Below are 19,463 nucleotides of genomic sequence, written 5' to 3'. Positions count from 1 at the left end.
ATTACCCCGACAGCAAAGAAGCTGATGCAGAGTGCTTTGTGGCAATGATTAGCAGCATTTAACAGAGCCATTTATAAACTGACAGCCGGTCACAGCGTCAAGTAAATAATCATAATGTTGGGTTGGTTTCTTTCTTTTTTTTTTGGTATAAATAGCTCTAACCATCTCCTCGATGCGCTAGTTTAAAAAACATTAAAAGCAAGTGGCCATCAATCTCCCTCTGAAAATGCCACAGCGAGAACAACAAAGCTGGGGCGGGGAAGGGGAGAGCTGGGGAAGGGCTGCATGGGCTGATGGAAGTGATGACTGGAACAGCAGAGCCACCATTAGGACCCTTGGCTGGGAATTCCGAACCTGTAAAGACACTTACCCCTCTCCTCCGATTACTGGCACATGAGAACCACAGGGGCTTCACTGCAATGGAACTGAACCCATCTAGTGGCCTAATCACTGGACCATCCCTGCTCTTGCTCCTATCTGTACACTGCCATTTCACAGCTTCTTGACACACCACAGGAAAAGCCAGGAGCCTAGGGCCCAGCTGGTCTAAGTGGGTCTCTCCATGGATGTCAATTTACACCAGCTGAGAACCTGACCCTGGTTGCGTGAAGCTAATCAGGGCAATGTTGCTGTCGATACCTGATGGCCTATGGCTCAAGATTTGGGCTAAGAGCTTTTAACTCAAGACACCCCATCATATGATGGATCTTTTTAAAGAGGACAGGGGTTAGTTAGGATTGCGAAGGCAAATTCAGACTAAGAATGGGCCCCGTGACTATGCCAACAGCACTTCCTACCTCTGAAAACAGACAAATCAAAAGTTCAAGCAACCAGATTTGTTGTTCCAATAAGATACACTAGATCCCCTCTACCCTGTGATCTCCACCTACTCCCCCCTACTTCTGGATTGCATGTTCCCTGGGCTTGTCAGTTGCATAGCTTGTGTCTGCCATGGTGGGATTGTGGAAGCTCAATGCCTCTCAACTCAACTGCGGTGCTGTACAGGACAGGAAGGGTCAAGGAGCACCTACCCATGCACTGGGTTCTATGGGACACCTGGCCAAAGGCATCACATGTCCCAGGGAAATCTGAGCATCAGCTTTCAGGATAGGCTGACCAGACGGCAAGTGTGAAAAATCGGGACAGGGGTGTGGGGGGTAATAGGAGCCTATATAAGAAAAAGCCCCAAATATCGGGACGGTCCCTATAAAATCAGGACATCTGGTCATCCTATTTCAGGAGTCCACTGATCTTCTGCTCTGCCAAGTCAGCACCATTGGGCACATCACCACTTGTCAATGAGTCCTACCTCCTGAAGGGCTGAATCAGCAGAGGGCCAGTGGGGTGATTAACATCAGCAAATGCTATGGGATGAGAGTCAAACCCATAGAAATCTTTCATAGAGTGGGGGGAACAGGAAAGCGGGAACAGGAAAGAAAAGATATACAGGAGCATCAAAAACACAAACAGAAAGAGGAGGAGGGATCAGGAAAAGGAATGAGTTGAGATGAGGCTAGAAGAAAGAGAGGGGAGATGGGGATAAAGGAAAGCAAGATACAGAGACGGTGATAGATCAAGGCAAGGGATAGCTGCTCATCCTCCCCGCTCCTTTCTCCCTTCAACTCGGATGTGAAACCCCTCAGTGCTGCCCTGGAGATTGGAGGGAGACCAGCCATCTAACCACCCACTCTCCCATGAATGCCACAGCATGTTCAGCCCCTGCACCACTCCCACATTTCATTTTAATTTTAGCAAATATTTCAGAAGAGAGAACCCAGAACTCCAGGGATTTAGCTGCAGCCCGTACAATGGAAATTCACAGAGCATCGCAGCCTATTGCTCATTACAGGTCCGCGAGTCACTGTCTCCGTAACAGAGAGGAGGCAGAGTAAAGGTCATTAGATCCATGCATATTTAATTCTTGCTGCTTGTAGACTAGCATTAAGACATACCTTGGCTTTATTGATTGTGCAGTGGAGAGCATTGTTTTCTTGGTCGTACAGCAAACTGAAATCTAGTGTTCCCAGAGTCGCTGAAAAAGACAAAAGAGCCTTGTTAACTTGAGCTACCCAGCAAATGCTGTTTTTACTCTCACTAAATGGGAATAAAGTGGAGGGCTGCTGGAGAAAGGGACCCAGGAAGATGTGAAAGATTCCGCTACAAGCCTGGTGTGAAACAGCCCGTAAACTCAGGGCCTGATTGTCAGAGGTGCTGACCAATCCTAGGTGCCACTGAACTCACCATGGGTGCTCAGCACTTTTGACAATCGGACCAGACACGTACAACTCCAAGGAGCAATTCACAAAACTCCCATTGGTTTCAATGGGACCAAATTGGACACTAGCACATGCATCACTAGAGAGACCGATGCTTTCAGCCACCCACGCCCAGGGCCATGGACATCCTCAGCTGGGTCTAGGAAACTGAGCTCCCGCTCTCATGAAGCAGGGTCCCTTACAGGATGGCTGGTCACCCCTGCTGGACTAGGAATAAGTCCCGACCCTTCTCTCCTGTAACACTGCGTATTATGGCACAAGTTCAACCCACGCCAAGCGGGCACAGGACCCCTCCGTCGTAATGGGAGCTCCGCCCACCTGTGCCATGGCTGAATTCGGCTAACATAATGCAACTGCTAATTTTCCACCATTTTATTCCCCCCACTCCTGGCAGCCTTCAGCTCCTGCCACCCCAATTCTACTCCTCACTCCCCCCCACAACAGCCCCCACCTCAGCAGGCTCCAGCCACCCTGCAATCCCACTCCTTGGCAGGCTTCAGCTGTCACCCTCACCCCACCTTCCTCCCAGGCTCCAACAAGGAGCCAGCTCCACTGCCTCCCCCAATCCCATGTTCCACCCAGCCGCACTCCCCCCAAGGGGAGGCTTCTGTGCAGGAGGCAAAGAGGGGAGGCACCCTGCTGGGATCCCCCCACCTTACTGCAGTGTAATGGGGAGAGAGGGCAGCTGCTGCTGAGCTCAGTGGCGGGGGCAGCTCCGCCGTGCCCTCGCTACTGGAGGGTGCCCTGCTCAGAGCAAACAGGGACTGCGGGCAGCAGCTACCACAGCCCCTTGCTCGACAAACAGACTTTAGCGGCTGAAGCAGGAACTGCAGACAAAATCCCCGTGGCCGCTGATTGCCAGGCAACTCCCAGACCACGACAGTCTTGCTGTTACGCGAGTGCCGAGCGAGTGCCATGGGAACTGGCTCCAGCCCTTGACAGGACACCGGATGTACTTTCAATTTAGGTCAAGGTGCCTGGATATTACAATGCAGGACAGCTAGTGAACACGCAATACAACAACAAACAATCATTCCCGACTCATGAGAGTCGATGGGCTAGCAAGCACACCCTTCCACCCTCAGGGAAAGAAAGATGTGCTTTACCATTGCATCGCGAGGGCTGGCAGTTTGCAATTGACCAACAGCTATGGGAATTTGCTTGCCTTGTTTGGCCCCAAGCATTCCTTGCCGCTGAGAAAATGGGAGACCAGCTGATAAAACCGCAGAGCTGTCATTTGCAATCGCTCAGAATAATGAGTGAAACCCAGAATAACCTTGGCTGCACAATGGCTTCAACAGTCGGTGTAGCAGATGGATGCAAACTAACACCCATGACAGCGACTGCCTTTGGGGATGCCCGATCCTGCTCTCACTTCCCCCTCCCTTTGCAACCTCGCTGGCCTCATCTACTCCGACGAACACGTTCTCACCAGCCACCTCCTAACACTGCTCTTTTTCCAGCTGGGTTTGCCATCGCTGGGGCCCATGAAAAGAAAATCACTAAGGTTTGTCTACACTGCATCTGGGAGCAAGCCGCCTAGCCCGGGGCCAAAGACTTGTGCTAGCAGGGCTCCCGCTAGCATGCTAAAAATAGCTATGCAGACATTGCGGCTCGTCTCCCCAGGCTTGGCTCCAGCCCGAGCCGCAACTTCTACACAGCCATTTTTAGCATGTAAGGCAAGCCCTGCCAGCACAAGTCTGTAGATCCGAGCCAGAGGCTTGCTCCCAGACGCAGTGTAGACATACCTTCAGGGATCAGGCCTGCACAAGGGGCCTTAGCTGCATTAAGGGTGCTGTTGCCTTGACCACTGATCCCCATTTTATCAACCACAAGCGGCATTAGGAACCAGCAAGGGCAGCAAATGCCCAGCAGTGCTGATAAATGGACAATCTCCTGGCTTCTCAGTCATGCAATCCAAAGCCTTCTCCTTCTAGAAGGTCCGAGATCTCCCAGTCTTTAGGGAGAGGTTCTGTTCCAGGCCTGTCTCTAGACAGCAGCTTTCATGTGTTGAGATTTGCAGGGTGTGGCTCTTGGATCACCGATTACTGGCTCCCAGGGGCAACGATAACTGCAGGTGATAGGTAAAATCCAGAACAGGCATGAGCAGCTGCAGCTCCAGGGACTTCAGTAAGGCTCTTTAGTGCGGTCAAGCAGCTCTCAGCACAAGTCCATGTATGCCTGTGCACGTGTGTGCATAGAAGCTAAACCCCCCTTTGCACATCCCCCTTCCCCCAGTCCTGAGGCCACCTGAGAGCTGGGCCAGTTTCCAGGGTAAATTAGAGCAGCCAATGGGTAACCACATTGCTTACAGCCCTAAGGTGCTGTTCTGACAGCCAGGGCTAGCCAAAGGATAAGGATGCCCTGGCCTCACCCCCTTTTCCCAGCCACCCTGTGCCAGTGGAAGGGAGGGAGGGCCCTAAGGGTAGATACGGTGGCTTCATACCACCCGAGGATTCCCAGAGGCTGGGGCGACCTGTAGCCAATCCTCTGGGGTTAAGGCCGCTCAGGCACACCAGCCCCAGCGTAGTCCTAGTGTGCAGAGGGGGGCCCAGGTCTGAATGAAGCCGGGCACCTGGGAAAGCTGCCCTGCACACAGGGGTAACATTGCTGGGCATTTCTGTGCCGCTGTGCTCCCAGATTCCAACCCAAACACCACGGTTCCCACTTTAATTCTGCAGAGCCAAGAGGCTTCGATAAGCATTCGAGAGTCTGAGAGCTCAGCACAGCCAAAGCTCTCCAGTTTCCCAAACGCTCTGTGCTCTATTTCATCCAATCTAATCTCCTCTATCAGTCTAGCTATCTATGAACCCCTCGTGCTCCCATCACCCGAGTCTAGTTTCTCTCACTTTGAGGTTTGTCCTGGGGAAAGATGTCCCACAGATTTCTGGGCAGCTAATGGGTAATTATGGTACAGTGAATGGGGGGTAATTTCCCCCCCAATCTGTTCAGTGAAAGTTTTGTTCTGCAAAATCCAGACTGGAATTCCTGGGATCTGGAGGTCATTTATCCACATCTCCAAGCTGGGAGGGTTTGGATAAACCGTTCTGATTTTGGCCCATCACTAGAATAAATAACTATCCCTGGGTGAGTTTTCGGAGTGCTCCTGCCATACAAACCTCCCATGCACATGCTCTCCAGCCCTAGGCATCGGAGATGCACTTGAATCTCTGTACCTTTCTGGTCCCTGTAAGGCTCCTCCTGGCCTGTCTCCCCCAAACCAAGTCTCTTTCAGGCCCTCCCCTCAGACCACGGTTTATAAATTCAAAACACCCAACACAGCTATCCCCTCTGAAACACAGGGGCTCAGAGACCTTGCCCTGTGCAGCCCTATCTGCTCCAGGGCCAGCCACAGAAGCAAACCTCCCTCCAGCAGCTCCCCCTTCAACTGAGTTCTCTCAGCCCTTTATAGGGATTACCTAACCCGGGGAGGGCAATACTTTTCACAGGGGGGCCACTCCACGAATTGGGGTAAGTCATCACGGGCTGCACATTTCTACTGTATAAATGGAGGGGGTGCAGGGGCTGGGAGGGAGTTTGGGTGCAGGAGAGGGCTCCGGGCTGGGGCAGGAGGTTGGGGTGCAGGAGGGGGTGCAGGGGCTGGGAGGGAGTTTGGGTGCAGGAGGGGGTTCTGACCTGGGGCAAGGGGTTGGGGTGCAGGAGGGGGTATGAGGTGCAGGCTCTGGCTGGGAGGCGTTCACCACAGGCGGTTCCTGGCCAGCGGCATAGCAGGACTCAGGCTGCCTGCCTGCCTGCCCGCCTTTGCTCCGCGCGGCTCCCAGAAGCTGCTGCGGCTGGCTGCTGCTGGCACGTCTCTGCATGCCCCTTGGGGGGAGGAGGGCAGCAGGTCTCCATGCACTGCCCAGGACCGCAAGACCGCCCCCGCAGCTCCCGTTGGCCGGTTTCCGGCCAATGGGAGCTGTGAAGACAGTGCCGGGGGTGGGAGCAGTGTGCGGAGCCGCCTCCCTGACCCCCCGCTAGGGGTGCGCAGAGACATGCCAGCAGTAGCTGGCCGCTTCCGGGAGTGGCTTGGGGCGTGGCATGCAGGCAGCCTGCCTGAGCGCCCCGCTGCGCTGCGGGACTTTTAGCGGCCCGGACTCGGAGATTGCGAGGGGGCAGAGGAGGCCGGACAGAAATGTTAGACATGCCAGATCTGGCCTGCACTCCGTATTTTGCCCATCGCTGACCTAACTCCTTCCTAGCCCTGGGTATGATAACTGAACAGGGCTGGCTGGCCCCAGGTACCCTGGCCCTTAGAGGGGTAGGCACCCCATGACAGTCCCTTCCAAGCAAGGTAAGCAATGGGGAGGAGCCACACAATGTGGGGCTAATATCGGGTATGTTTTAAACACCATGCTGTGTCCATACCTTTGACCTATCAAGCCATCACAGATTGTTTAACCGAGGCACATTATAATTCTTTTCCACATTTTACAGAACAGGCACTGAGACGTTAAATGACTTGTCCCAGGTTGCACAGTGAGCCTGTGTCAGAGCTGGGATTACAACTCAAGTCTCCCAGTTCTGACTCCCAGGCTCATGCTGTAAACACTAGACCATGTTGCCACCTTCTACTACTCGGCCTAACAGCACCACCGATCCACTCGTCTCCCCAAGAGGAAACAGACATTCAAAGCACAGTACCACCAAATAAATAGCACCATGAGGTCCCATAATCAGTGCCTCTCAGATCAGACTCAATTAGTTTACAAGATATTTTTCCTAACTGTCCACCCCAGCAGCTTAGCCTGGGATCACCCAGGACTTTAGAGGACTCGTGTTAAAGAGCTTGCGACTGCCTTGCTAGCTAAGGAGTGGGTTTTCCAGACGGCAGCACCAAGCATGTTCTGCTGCAGGGGTTGCACTCTCTCTGTGATATCAGTAACAAGACCTTAATTGACTTCAAGTCGCTTTGGACTGGGCCCTAGCTGAATGCAGGGAAAAGATTAAAAACAAGAGGGAACTGACTATGCTAAAACAAGTTAAATTTAGCAAAACAATCAGAGGAAAGCGTTTGAACAGCAGCATTAATAATGATGAGATGGGGAAAATGATGAATAGGCTTTAATGGGAACAGAATAACGTCCTGTGTTGTTGTTGTTTTTAAACTCTGACTCTGTGTGGTGCCTTGGTTTGGAGTCGAGGCGGGTCCGAGGGCACAAAGGAAATCAGCGTTCCATTCAGAGCTCCATCCGGATTTCAGCACCTGTGGAAACTGTAGAGGGTGTTTGCCTTGGTGTTATTTACACCGCTGCTCCTTTAAAACAAGTCAGAGCCAGATGGGCTGGCTTAGCCACACTGCTCCGTAGTGCCACATGGGAGATGCAGGTTTGATCCCCCAAGCTGGTTGCTCACAGACTGCTTTTCAGGGGAGCTGAGCCTGTAATCCTTGAGAGAACACTGTGATTTGTTTACATGGGGTCACCCAGATGGTTGTTTATGTAGGGCCAGCAGTTTTGTCTGGCTCTTGTTCATTCTCTTTGGAAACATTTGCATTCTCGTGCCCTTTTTCAGGCAGGTTGTAGGCTTCGTACCCTACAGCTACCAACATGGACGCTTGACCCGTCCCTGTCTCTGTTTCTTTACTTGATTGTCATGTCAACGTCATCAGCAAATATAAAATTCCATGGGCCAAGTTCTCTGCTAGCTGTTGTGAGGTGATGTAACTCCACTGACTTCAGTTTACACCAGCAAAGAATTTGGTCTCAAATTCTTTTAAAGAAGTCTATCCAGTGTCACCCCCAAGATCCTCCTCCTTCCCCACACTCTTGACTCTCTCACGCTAAGACGGAAAGTCTACTTCTCTCCGTACCTTGTGTGCCAAGTACGAGGCTCCCACATGGAAACTTTTTCCCCACAACTGCTGCTAAGTCTCATGTACATCCGGCCTGGATGCCAGCATCTTTTACTCCTTCCTGATGCCACTGGGGCAAGGTGAAGTGGGGGCTTGTGTGTAGTTCAGCTTGCCGAAACAGCAAGAACCGAGAGCAATTAGCGCAACAAAGTAATTGTGCATGCACACTGCACAACCACGCCTCCTTGGTACAGTTCGCTGCCTGGCCACTGAGCCTAAGAACTGTTCAGGTGCAACAGTAATTACAGCTTACTGTGCCCACAAAGGCATCCCAGTCACTAACATTGAAATGCAGCCACCTCTGGGGTGAAGGGGGGATCTTGAATGAAAGGATCGCACTCTGCAAGGCCATACACACTGTTTGCCGAGTGCTCACTTCATCTCTCGTGGAAAGATGAAGGGCTGAGCCAGCGCTGCTGGAATCTGAGCTCGTGTCTCCATAGAATTCCAGCTAACCTGATGGACTCATCGATTTCAAAGCCACAAGTATCTTTACGACTGTCTAGACTGCAGAACACAAGCTAAAGAATTTCACACAGTGCATCCGTCTGCTGCATGCAACAGATGCAGCTACTAAATAAGCCACACACTCTCCTGGGGAGCCAGGATTACAACCCAGCTTCTTCTGCTCCAAACACACAAGTCTCTACCCCTTAAGCTAGAGAAGACTGCCACAGATTTGGCTCACCAGCCTGCCCCATCCCTGCCACACACCAGGTAACAATACGTCCCTGACTGTTATTTTAAAGCAGAACCTGCACTGTACGATAACTAATACCTTTTCCCTTCCCAAGGATGTTCTGCCTCCCATGTTGGAGCCCTGAAAACCCTGCCCCAACCCCATTACCCTGATTTACATCCTCTGGAGGAGGAGGTGACCCTCACTGCAGCTATAGGCACCGTTCCCTTGGGTAAATGAAGAGTGGAGATTACCATCAACACTGCTCCTGAATCTTCAGAGGGCTACAACACAGATGAGAGATTAGAAACAGAGAGAGATGGCTGCTGAGCTTGGAGAGAGGAATTCATTCCTGCTCTTAGTATTATACCTTTTGCCCTGAAGGAAGCAAACAGTGCGTGGCCCTGCCGTAGTGTCATTTGCTATTGCAGGTTTTAATGGCTCCAGATCCAGAATAATTAGCACTGCTGTGAATGCCACTCAGGGCGGTGGTTGTTCTTAATAGGACAGAGGCAGGTGCACTGTGGGCAGCAGTGTCCATTGCCTCAAGCTGAAATGTGCCGCTCTTGGGCTTAAACATGCACCTGCTGCCAGGGATCTTTGCAAACACCACGAGGCTCCAAGCAAACAGAGCTCCAATAAATAATTTTCAGTCAGGAGGAGTCTGGCATTTCCCCACATGAGAGACAAGCAACCTATTAAGACGGACTTGAAATTCTGCCGAGCCGCTCTGTTAAGAGAACCAAACTGACTATTTTCCATCTTGGTAAGATGGAAAGGATGCTCTGCACCAGAGACCATGCCTTGAAATATCCCTGTCCATGCACTGACTGTCCATGTATGTAGGATCAGATCTGTTCCCACATACATATACTGGAAATAACTCCACAGTAGGCTGAAATAACTGCTCCACACACCTGCTGTAATTTTCATCATTCTTGGCATAAACAGAATGCACATTTGTATATTAACCCCTCTGGCCAAATGATCCACCAATGGGCACTATTCTCGCATCCTGCTGGGCCGCAATTTAAAACTAAACATGAAAAAGATATAAATATTTTTGGGATTAAATAAATAAATAAAAACATAATATATTTTAAACAAATCAACATTCGCCTGCAATACTTGCAACCAAGATACTGCAGCACCAGTAAAGTGCATAAGAACGTGAAAGTAAAGCTGACAGGAAACCAAAGTGACAATGACTGGCCCAGTTTCATGGTCCCAGATGAGTGGAATGCAAAAAACAGCAAACAAACAGCATGACTGGTGAAAAGCAAATTGGATTTTTAAATGCCTCTCTCTTCGGATGATCTGATGGATTGTCACTAACCGAGAGCGGGACATTTGTCCTTTACAATACGTATAGAATATTCAGTAATTGGCTTAATCTGCTGCAGGGGAAGTTTAAATTAGATATTAGGAAAAAAGCTTTTTGACTCTAAGGATAGACGCACTGGAACAGGCTTCCAAGGGAGGTTGTGGAATCCCCGTTATTGGAGGCTTTTAAGAACAGGTTATACATCTGTCAGGAATGGTCCAGGTTTACTTGGTCTTGCCTCAGGGCAGAGGCTGGAATAGGTGACAGTCCCTTCCAGCCCTACATTTCTAGGATTCTATGGTTATCCTCAGATGTCCCTTTAAAACAGTCCTTCAGAGCACTCAGAACCATCTCTCCTACTCCAGCCAAATGAAGCCCTGGATTCTAGCACTTTCACTCATCCCCTAACAATATTTTCCAAAGTACAGCAAAGCCTGCCAGCAGTCCCTCAAGTTCAATAAAGTTTCTTTCAGGTCACAAGTTCAAAGGGACATGAACTCACCAGCAGGCACGTCTTCTGTTTGTGCATTGCACACACACATCTACCCTTTCAAACTCCACCCTCTGATCTAACACCACACCCAATCAACAAATTGAATTGCACAGCTGTTTCCCAGGTAACAGCACCCTCCTCAACATCACATAATGGAAAGCATCGAAACCAACACGCAAAGCATTTTAAATAAAATTACAAGATTCAGTGACTGGAAGATGAAGTTAGACAAGTTCAGGCTAGAAATGAGGCACACATTATCAAGTGAGGGTAATTAACCATTGGAGAGCAATTAAATTAGGGAGGTGGCGGATTCTCCATCACTTGAAGTCTTTAAACCAAGATCAGATGTCTTTCTAAAAGACTAGCCTCGTCTGGGCTAGTTTGCATTGGAAAACGGAAGCTATGTGTCTCAGTTTGCTGCTGGGGTTCCTGTTTACCATGGAGGATTCAGCTAATTATAGACACCCTCAATTGCAGAATAATTAGTGCGCTTCCAACCCCACTTTTATTCCAGAATAGAGTATCCGTGCAGGGAGTTTGTCTGGAATTGTTACTGCAGAATAGCCCTAAATCAGTATAACGTACACCAGAGAGCTTGAAGAAGATGCAAGTTAAAGCAGGATGAGGGCTAAATTACATCACCTTGCACACTATTTCTGAATTCGGCCCATAGAGTCTAGTTATAATCTAGAGAGTTTAACTTCCCCATATCATACATTGCCTCACTGCCAACTACAGGTGGCTGCATTTCAGGAGCAGGTAAGTGATCTCTGCATATAGTTCGTAATGCATGTTGGGATCCTGGAGATGAGGAGTTATAGAAACATAAGATCATTATTATTCAGATGCCAGAAAACGGTGGGCTCCATCCAAGTCTTGCACAGCCCTCCAAGCTGTGGCTATAATTAGTTGAATCCTCCATGACAAACTGGCATTCCAGCAGCAGATTGAGAGACACAGCTCCCATTTTCCAATGCCAACTATCCCAGCTGCTAAAGCCAAGTCAGCCGAACTTGACAAGTTTTCAGTTCACCTTAGGTGTTAAAGAAATCTCCCAGAACTGGAGTTTGCTTATTTCCATGTGTTTGCTGAGAAGGCCCCTTAATCATTCATTTGCTGAGATCCCTGAATTCTGATTGTCCTGAGCTCAGCTAGAATAGTTTAATCTCATGAAGGGAACTTTTAGCCTGATGGATTCTGTGATCTAAAAAACAAATTATAGGCTTGGTTTGAAACCTGATTTTGGCCAGGAAATGAACAAACCAATCATCCTCCTAGAACGACTCTTCGCCCTCAGGTGCTGCCGAGCACAGAAATCCTAGTTCCAGCAAGGCAAACAAAATGTAAACCAAAACACTGAAGCAGATGCTCATATGTTTCTGCATTTCTTTTAATAAACAAGTGAAGCGCGTTGAGAACTGCAGCCTATCTCCTTGGTGGAAGAATCTGGCCTCCTCTTTATCATGACTAATGAGATCGGCACTTACTGCAGAGTGGGGACTGAAACTTTTGTTTGTAACCATTCAGCACTACTGTTCCATAAAGTTTGTCAGCAGACAAGTTGCAGTCTACATCCTATAGCCCCTTTGCACCATTCAGTTAGTTCTAAGAGGAGGCAGCATGACCTCACAGACAGAGCACTGGACTGGGAATCAGAGACTTGGGTTCTATTCTGCTCTGCCGCTGGTCTGCTGGGAGACCTTGGGCAAGTCACTTCACCTCTCAGTTTCCCCATCTGTAAAATGGGGCTAATAATACTAGCCTCTTTTATAAAGGGCTCTGAGAGCTACAGATGAAAAGCTGGGTGAAGACGAGAGATAGGTATTATCACATTACTAATGTGCTTGGCCTTAAAAGTCAAACTCTTATGTGAAAAGCAACAGAGGGTTCTGTGGCACCTTTAAGACTAACAGAAGGCTTCTGTTAGTCTTAAAGGTGCCACAGGACCCTCTGTTGCTTTTTACAGATTCAGACTAACACGGCTACCCCTCTGAAACTCTTATGTGGGGATTGATAATGGGATCGGGAACCTTTTACCTCAAGGCTGGTCAGAGGTCTCAGCAGTTTCTGGCAGGCAGCTGTCCATATTGGCATCTTTGTTACAGGTCAAACTGGCCTGCAGATCATCCTCAGACTCCGAACCTTTTAGGGCCTGATCTAGCTCTTGCTGGAGTCACTGGGAGTCTTTCCATTGACTTTAAGACTCCCCCATTGTTAACAATGACCATGTCAGAGCACAGGTGACAATCTAAAAACAGCCTTTGCTCTAGAAATGTTATCATTCAGAGTGAACAGCTGTTAGAGGCCTCAGCTGAGAGCTGCATCCGGTTGGGATGCCCAGAGACCCCAGAGCTTACAGTCTACACAGACAAGCCAGGCTAAGAGTGGGAGAGGAAACAGCAGCACAGAGAGCTGAAGTGACATGCCCCAGGATGCAGCAGGTGAGGGGTGGAGCTGGGAATAGAACCCAGGTCTCCTCTCTGCCAACCCAATTTGCCACCCACTGGGCTACACTAGTTCTCTGCCTTCTGTGAGAGTCATTCATCCTGACAGATCCAGCTCACCTCTTCCACCAATGTATTTAAGCATTCACAAGATACCGGTCACTTTATTAGCACCAGCTGTCTGTGTGTTCCTTCCCCATCCATACCCAATTTCACTAGCTGGGCTTCCCTGATATCAGGTGCTGAATCAGTTGTTTCCTCTGGGGTTCCCACAGCCCTTCCCACTCATTGCAAAGAACTCCTTTACCCAGCTACTCAAAGTCAAAGGTCTGGAGCAGTCCACACAGCCAGCCCCACTTACCAGAACTCTCATGTATAAGGCATCCTCTTTGTTGGGGGGGGGGGGGGGGAGGACCCACCACAGAGAAGTCCCTGGAAGGTTAATTAAAGATAGTTATCCCGTTTCACTGGCTGTGGCTATAGGTCTGTCTGGTGACATCCAGTTGTATTTGTTTCGGGCTCTTAACAGAGGAGCGCAAATGCATTATCATCTTGTCTCACATGTCAAGACACAAAGAGCTAGTATACCCACAGGAAATTACTGAATTTTATATGCCTGACGCCAAAACATGTTGGTATAATTAATTTAAAGAATCCTCCATGAAGCATGTGGTTAGTCTTTGGATGGCTATTTTCCCCTTTTTACTGGGGTTTCTATGATGGTAACATCGCACAAAGGCTGGAATAACACAGCAGTCTTCATCTACAGAGGGGCTCAGACTGGAGCACAGCCCCCACATTTTGGGAGTGCAGAGGGGTAAGAGTCAAACTCCTCTCCCTAGGTCAGAACTTGACGCTAAGGATCCAGACCCTCCCCCCGGGATGCAGACCATTCCCATGAAAGGGTATGAGTGTGCAGCTCTAAAAGGTGCACATGAGAAGGACTCTGTGAAAGACCCCTTAATGCCTCCACCCTCAGCTTGTCTACACTACCGCACGGGGTCGATCTAAGATACGCAATTTCAGCTGCGCGTCTTCACTGCGGTAAGTCAACAGCTGACGCTCTCCCGTCGACTCCACTTGCGCTTCTCGTTCTGGTGGAGTACCGGAGTAGACGGGAGAGCGCCTATACTAGACATGATAAATCAACCCCCTGCTGCCCACCAATCCGGCAGGTAATGTAGACAAGCCCTGAGAAAAGGACTTTATAATGGACAGGATTACAGTTCTTGTAATTATATGTTTACTTGCAGTATATTATTCAGCCACTAGAGGTCTCTGTGTGCTGTACAGAGTTCCAACCAGGGTGTGGTCCCTGGTAAACAAAGGAGAAAAAGCTGGAACTCAAGCTATGTGGGGTATCTGTTTGTGTCTGTAGCTGTTTTCTTTAATAAATACCTGCTGTTTCAGAAAACATGTGGATTCCATATATCATGACATGGTGCCAGAAGTAAACCTGTGAAAGACTGAGTGTTCTTGACTACAAACAAGATGCCTAAATTTGTTGAGCTGGAGTGTCTAAACTTTACCAGACCCGCAGAATGGCCAGAATGGAAGCAGCATGACACATGCTTTCAGGTGACCACCAAGCTCAGAAGAGAGAAAGGTGGCTTCCAGGTGAGCTCTCTCATTTATACATTGTGTAGAGAAGCTGAGTACGTTTTCAGCACTTATGTGCTTGAGGAGCAAACACAGCTGAGGGACTGAGAGACAGTCCTTAAGAAGTCTGGTGGTTGCTTTGTTGGCTGAAACATACCGTCATCCAGGAAAGGACTTGTTTTCACCAGTGCTGTATAGAGCCCGGAGAATCAGTCAAAGCATTTGTAGAAGTCTAGTAGGAGTTAGAGGAAGACTGGGAATTTGAGGCCAGTAAAAGCGAGCACATTTGGGACAAAATCATAGCTGGCATTTCTGATAAGGACTCAGAAGATGCCATCAAATTTAGATCTCATACGAGAGAACGCAATTGAGATGCCTCTGCACTCAAACTATTCAAAGCCAAGAGACGACAAATGCACTTGAGGGAGTCACTTATAAATATTCCCAACCCAGCAATGGGAGCAGATGATGCAAATGTTCACAGCCAAAATACCTACACCACAGACAAGCAGCAGGCAATGCACAACATGCACTCAACCTCAGTACTTCCACCCCTTTTTTTCAAGTCACCTTTAAGTGATGGACCTTCATATATCAGGACCTGCAGCAGGATTCCTCTATTTCCAGAGGATAGAATTAGAGTCCAAAGCCTATCAACTCTAATGGAAAGACTCCCAATGGCTATGTAGGCTTTGAATGGGGCCATTAGTGAAGCTAAGCAGAATTCTTGCTTGCTTTATTATTTTTTCCCCCGATTCTTACCAAGCTTCACATTTGAGATGAAAACTAGGATGGCGCTTTTAATTTGAGAAGCAAGTTTCTCAAAGATGAAAGGACAGCAATTAGACCAGAAACACTGCTTACTAGACACATTTTTAAAAGTTCTGGGCTATTCCTGGCACTGACCTTTAAACATACAGACCACAAATAAAAAAATTAAAATAAAATAAAACAGGCCTCCGTAAGGAATTATAAAACTGTCACTTACAAATCTCAAGACAATAGCCAGGATACATTACTACATTATAATTCTGCTCCTATGATAAAATAACCATTAGGAGACCTGAACTCATTAGCAGGTTTTGACCCTTTTTCCATCTATGAACTATGAAAGATTGATGGGAAGGTGCTAGCCAGGTTTGGCATTTAAAAGGGAGATAAATCTGATGTGTACAGGAACATGGTCTCTTTTATTGCCGGTCCTTGGACGTTAGGATTAATTCAACAGGCCACACAATTATTACAGGGTGGAATAAAATGCTGATGGATCTCAGAACCTGGCCTTGAGATACCTCTCATCTGTTTTGGAACCTACCAGCCAATGAGGTGTCAGGGAGCGGCAGTTTATATGGCTATTATTGGCAAAGTCCAGAGAAACTGTTTATTGCTGGCATTTCCTATCAGCACGCTGAGTGACTGAGAGGCTGAGGCGGGCGGCTTCTATTTATACCCTCTGAATGAACAGGCAAATGCAACGATAAATCTCTATTTGTCTCCCAAGCTATTAGGGCCTCAGTTTATAAGGGATGACGGAATGCATGGGCGCTTTCAAACAGCTTGCACTGGGTCAACAGGTCAGAAGGGTGCAAGGGCACTAGAATAGTGCCAGAGTCAATTCAAGCTAGAGATGGCCACAGAATTGAGATCTGTATCTTAAGCATCCCAAGGGAAAGGGGCAACAGTTCTGACCCACCTCAGTCTAGACATTAAACAGGCCCTCTACTGTCCTGGGACCAAAATGCCTCCCCTGCCATATAAATCAGGTTCCCTCTTGCTGTACAATGCCAAAGAAGAGCTCAGTGCAGCACAAAAGCTTGTCTCTTTCACCAACAGAAGTTGGTCCAATAAAAGATATTACCTCACCCACCACCTTGTGTCTCCAATACCCTGGGACCAATACAGCGACAACAACAAGGCAAACAAAACGTTTTACACATCAACTGGCAGCACTGTGGTTCAACCTTCTCTAGGATTAACAGCAGCTAACCAGGCACCACATCGGGCAGAACTGATCGGCTAACCCTGGCCATCCAGCTGGACACGGATAGGCATCATACTGGGTATCTCATTACCAGAGAGACAAGGGAGTTCAGAGAAGAGCAAATGAAACAATTAAAGGGCTACAGGGCTTGACTGCTTAGGAAAGATGGAAAGAACTTGCACAGGTGTAACTTGGCTTAAGCAGCAACCAGCAGGAGGATATTAGAACCATCTCAGACTATCTGCAGGGTGTCCATGACACAAAGGAAGAAGAATTATTTAGTCCAGTGCAAGGTGCTGACATTAGAAGCAATGGGAGGCTATTCAGCAAAGGTGAAACGTTCCTGATGGTGATCTAGTCCGCTGTGGAATAGTTCCCTGGTGGGATGCAGAAGAAGCCCTATTGTTTGGGTGACTGGACCAAACTTTAGCAAAGCAACTGTAAGGAACAGTCTTGCTCTAACTAATGGGGAAGGAATTTATTACTTGAGAGGGGCTCCCTCCCATTCCTATGAAGCTTCACATTTCAGGGACTAATGACTATTGGGGGAAAAAGCCCACAAGGTTGTGTGGTGGAGAGAAGGGAGGTGTGTACCAAAAAATGCTATAGAACTAATTACAAGGGAGTCTGTAAACTTGAAGTCCCTACACTTATCAGCATTACTGCTCCCAAGATAATCTGCTCATGGATTTTGTGCCAGGCAGATCACAGGAGCCATGAAAAGACTGCCAGGGGATTGGCTGGATTAGCTCGCCCTCAGAGAAAGCACAGGTTCAGTAACCTTCTTCAGAAGCTAGGTTTTTTTAAATGCACTATAAAAGATGGGTCCCTGTTCTGCTGCTGCTTTAATTCCTCCCTACATTGGAACTAATTTTTAAGGCCTCGAAAAGCAACAAGTAAAGCTGTGTATTTAGAGCCCCATGCAAAATGTCAGTACATGACTCCTCAGAAGGAATGGAGATAATTTACTGCAATTTCAGCCAAGTAATACCGAAGATCTCTTCAGCAGGTAGAGGCTCAGGCGCTCTTACCTCTGTTTGTAATCTAATTACAGCAAGTCAAGGGCTTTTTGGGGGTGAGATAATGCTACATTCTGAATCAACTGCACGCTGCGAGCTGACATGTAGGTGCATTAGTATATCCATTGCACACCCACAGATTTTTTTTACAGCTGCGAAGCCTGATTTGCCTCAGCTTGCATTGGTGTAAATCAGGAATAAATCCATGGAAGTTAATGGAGTTACAATGTGTAATCCAGCCCAGCATTACTAGTGATGACTGAAGACCTGACTCCTCTCTCCACAGCAGCTGTGATTACAGTCAGAGCAGTAACACCCTAGACATCTATAGCGCTTCTCATCCAGACAGGAACCAGACTGAAGTATAAAGGGAGATCTCTCCAGCCTAACAGTGACCGCTGCGCTGCACGGTCTCACGTTACTCGCTGCGGGTCAGTGGTGGGTAAGGGAGCGAGAACACAGTTTGCATATGACACTGCAACTAACACGTCTGCCTTGGTGAAGAGTGTCAGAGGACTTCTGGGGACAGATCCTGCAAGGTGCTGAGTGTGCCCACAACACCTCTACCCCTTGATGACCATAAGCAGTCAGGGCCTTAAGGTGGGACTCATCATTGGTCTATCTGCTCCTGTTGAAGTCAACGTGAGATTTAGCATTGACTCCAAAGGGGGGGAAGAGTTAGGCTGAAACTGAGTGCTTTTGAAAATCCTGCCCTTCAGACTATCCAAGAGCCCCACTAGCACTATCCTAGGGAATGGGTTCTGCATGGATTCAGAGGACAAGACCCTCCACTGGATTACCAACCTCCCCTTGCTGCAACACCTGGGCTTTCCATGCAGGTCTCCCATCCCTGGATTGCCCCTGGTTTACCCCACTGAGCTAGTGAGCTCTGGTAAGGTCAGAGCCAAGGCGGGCTGGCTGCAGGCTCTTGGGTACAGGAGGAAACATTTCAATTCAGGCAGCGCATGCCTTCAAGCAAACAGGAGAGAGCAGCATTTACCACATAAGGCAGGGTCCTTTCCTGCCTGTGGGAACGGATTCTACTCCTTTCAGCCAGGAAGGACGTTTTGCTGTTGACTTCAGTGGAATCAGAAGTGAGAAAGGAACAAAACTCTTCAAGCTTCCACCTGTTCCCCTGTCTCAGAAGATTGTTTGTTTGTTTGTTTATTTTCCCAAAAAACACTTAAGCCTACAGGCTTAATGCCTATTTCTCCATTTTCCAGAGGTTACGGACCAGGATAATGTCGAACCTCTGATGGGCTCCTGCCCACTGAGCCCGTTCTTTGTGTGGCCAGATGATGGAGTGCTCATAGGTCTTCTATCTTCTCAAACTAGGAGTGTTCACTTATCTGCTCAGAACAGTTCAGAGATGCAATTATGTTTTACAGCACTAAATGGTCCCTGATGTCATGAGCAATTACACTTTCTGCAATTTCAATTTAGAAATGGCCTTCAAATCTCTCTCTCTCTCTCTCTTTTTAATGAAATTCAGCATTGCAATTAACAACCAAAAAAATTGCCTTTAGTGTTAAATATAAAGATGAAAAACTTAGCAGGCACTTGGGCTTTGGAATATCTGAGCGATGAATGAGCAGATCAGTCATGGAGCAGCTGGTAAGAGGAGGTCCCTGCACACATGTAATGTGACTCACCAACACGTGCTGCTGCTAAGGGGCCAGAGGAGATGCTCGCCACCGTGCACAGGGGTCACCTCTTCTCAGCATTAAGAGACACTCTGAGAAGAGATGCTTTTGAAGCCCTGCCTTCCATGGCGTTTTACTGCCGAGCAAC

At 48.4% G+C, this 19,463-nt stretch overlaps 1 protein-coding gene across 1 annotated transcript in view; it reads right to left on the bottom strand.

Moving 5' to 3' along the window:
- Nucleotides 1-19,463, bottom strand: part of DOC2B (double C2 domain beta) — a 144,337-nt gene that overhangs the window by 114,882 nt on the left and 9,992 nt on the right. The window contains exon 2 of the mRNA XM_005298150.4: nucleotides 1,953-2,032. Within this exon, the coding sequence (XP_005298207.1) occupies nucleotides 1,953-2,032 (80 nt within the window). The remainder of the gene's footprint in view (nucleotides 1-1,952; nucleotides 2,033-19,463) is intronic.

The sequence above is a fragment of the Chrysemys picta genome, chromosome 19, assembly GCF_011386835.1.
Source record: "Chrysemys picta bellii isolate R12L10 chromosome 19, ASM1138683v2, whole genome shotgun sequence".
Lineage (NCBI taxonomy): Eukaryota > Metazoa > Chordata > Testudines > Emydidae > Chrysemys > Chrysemys picta.
The sequence above is the reverse complement of the archived record's forward strand: the minus strand, read 5'-3'. Positions and strand labels throughout refer to the sequence as shown.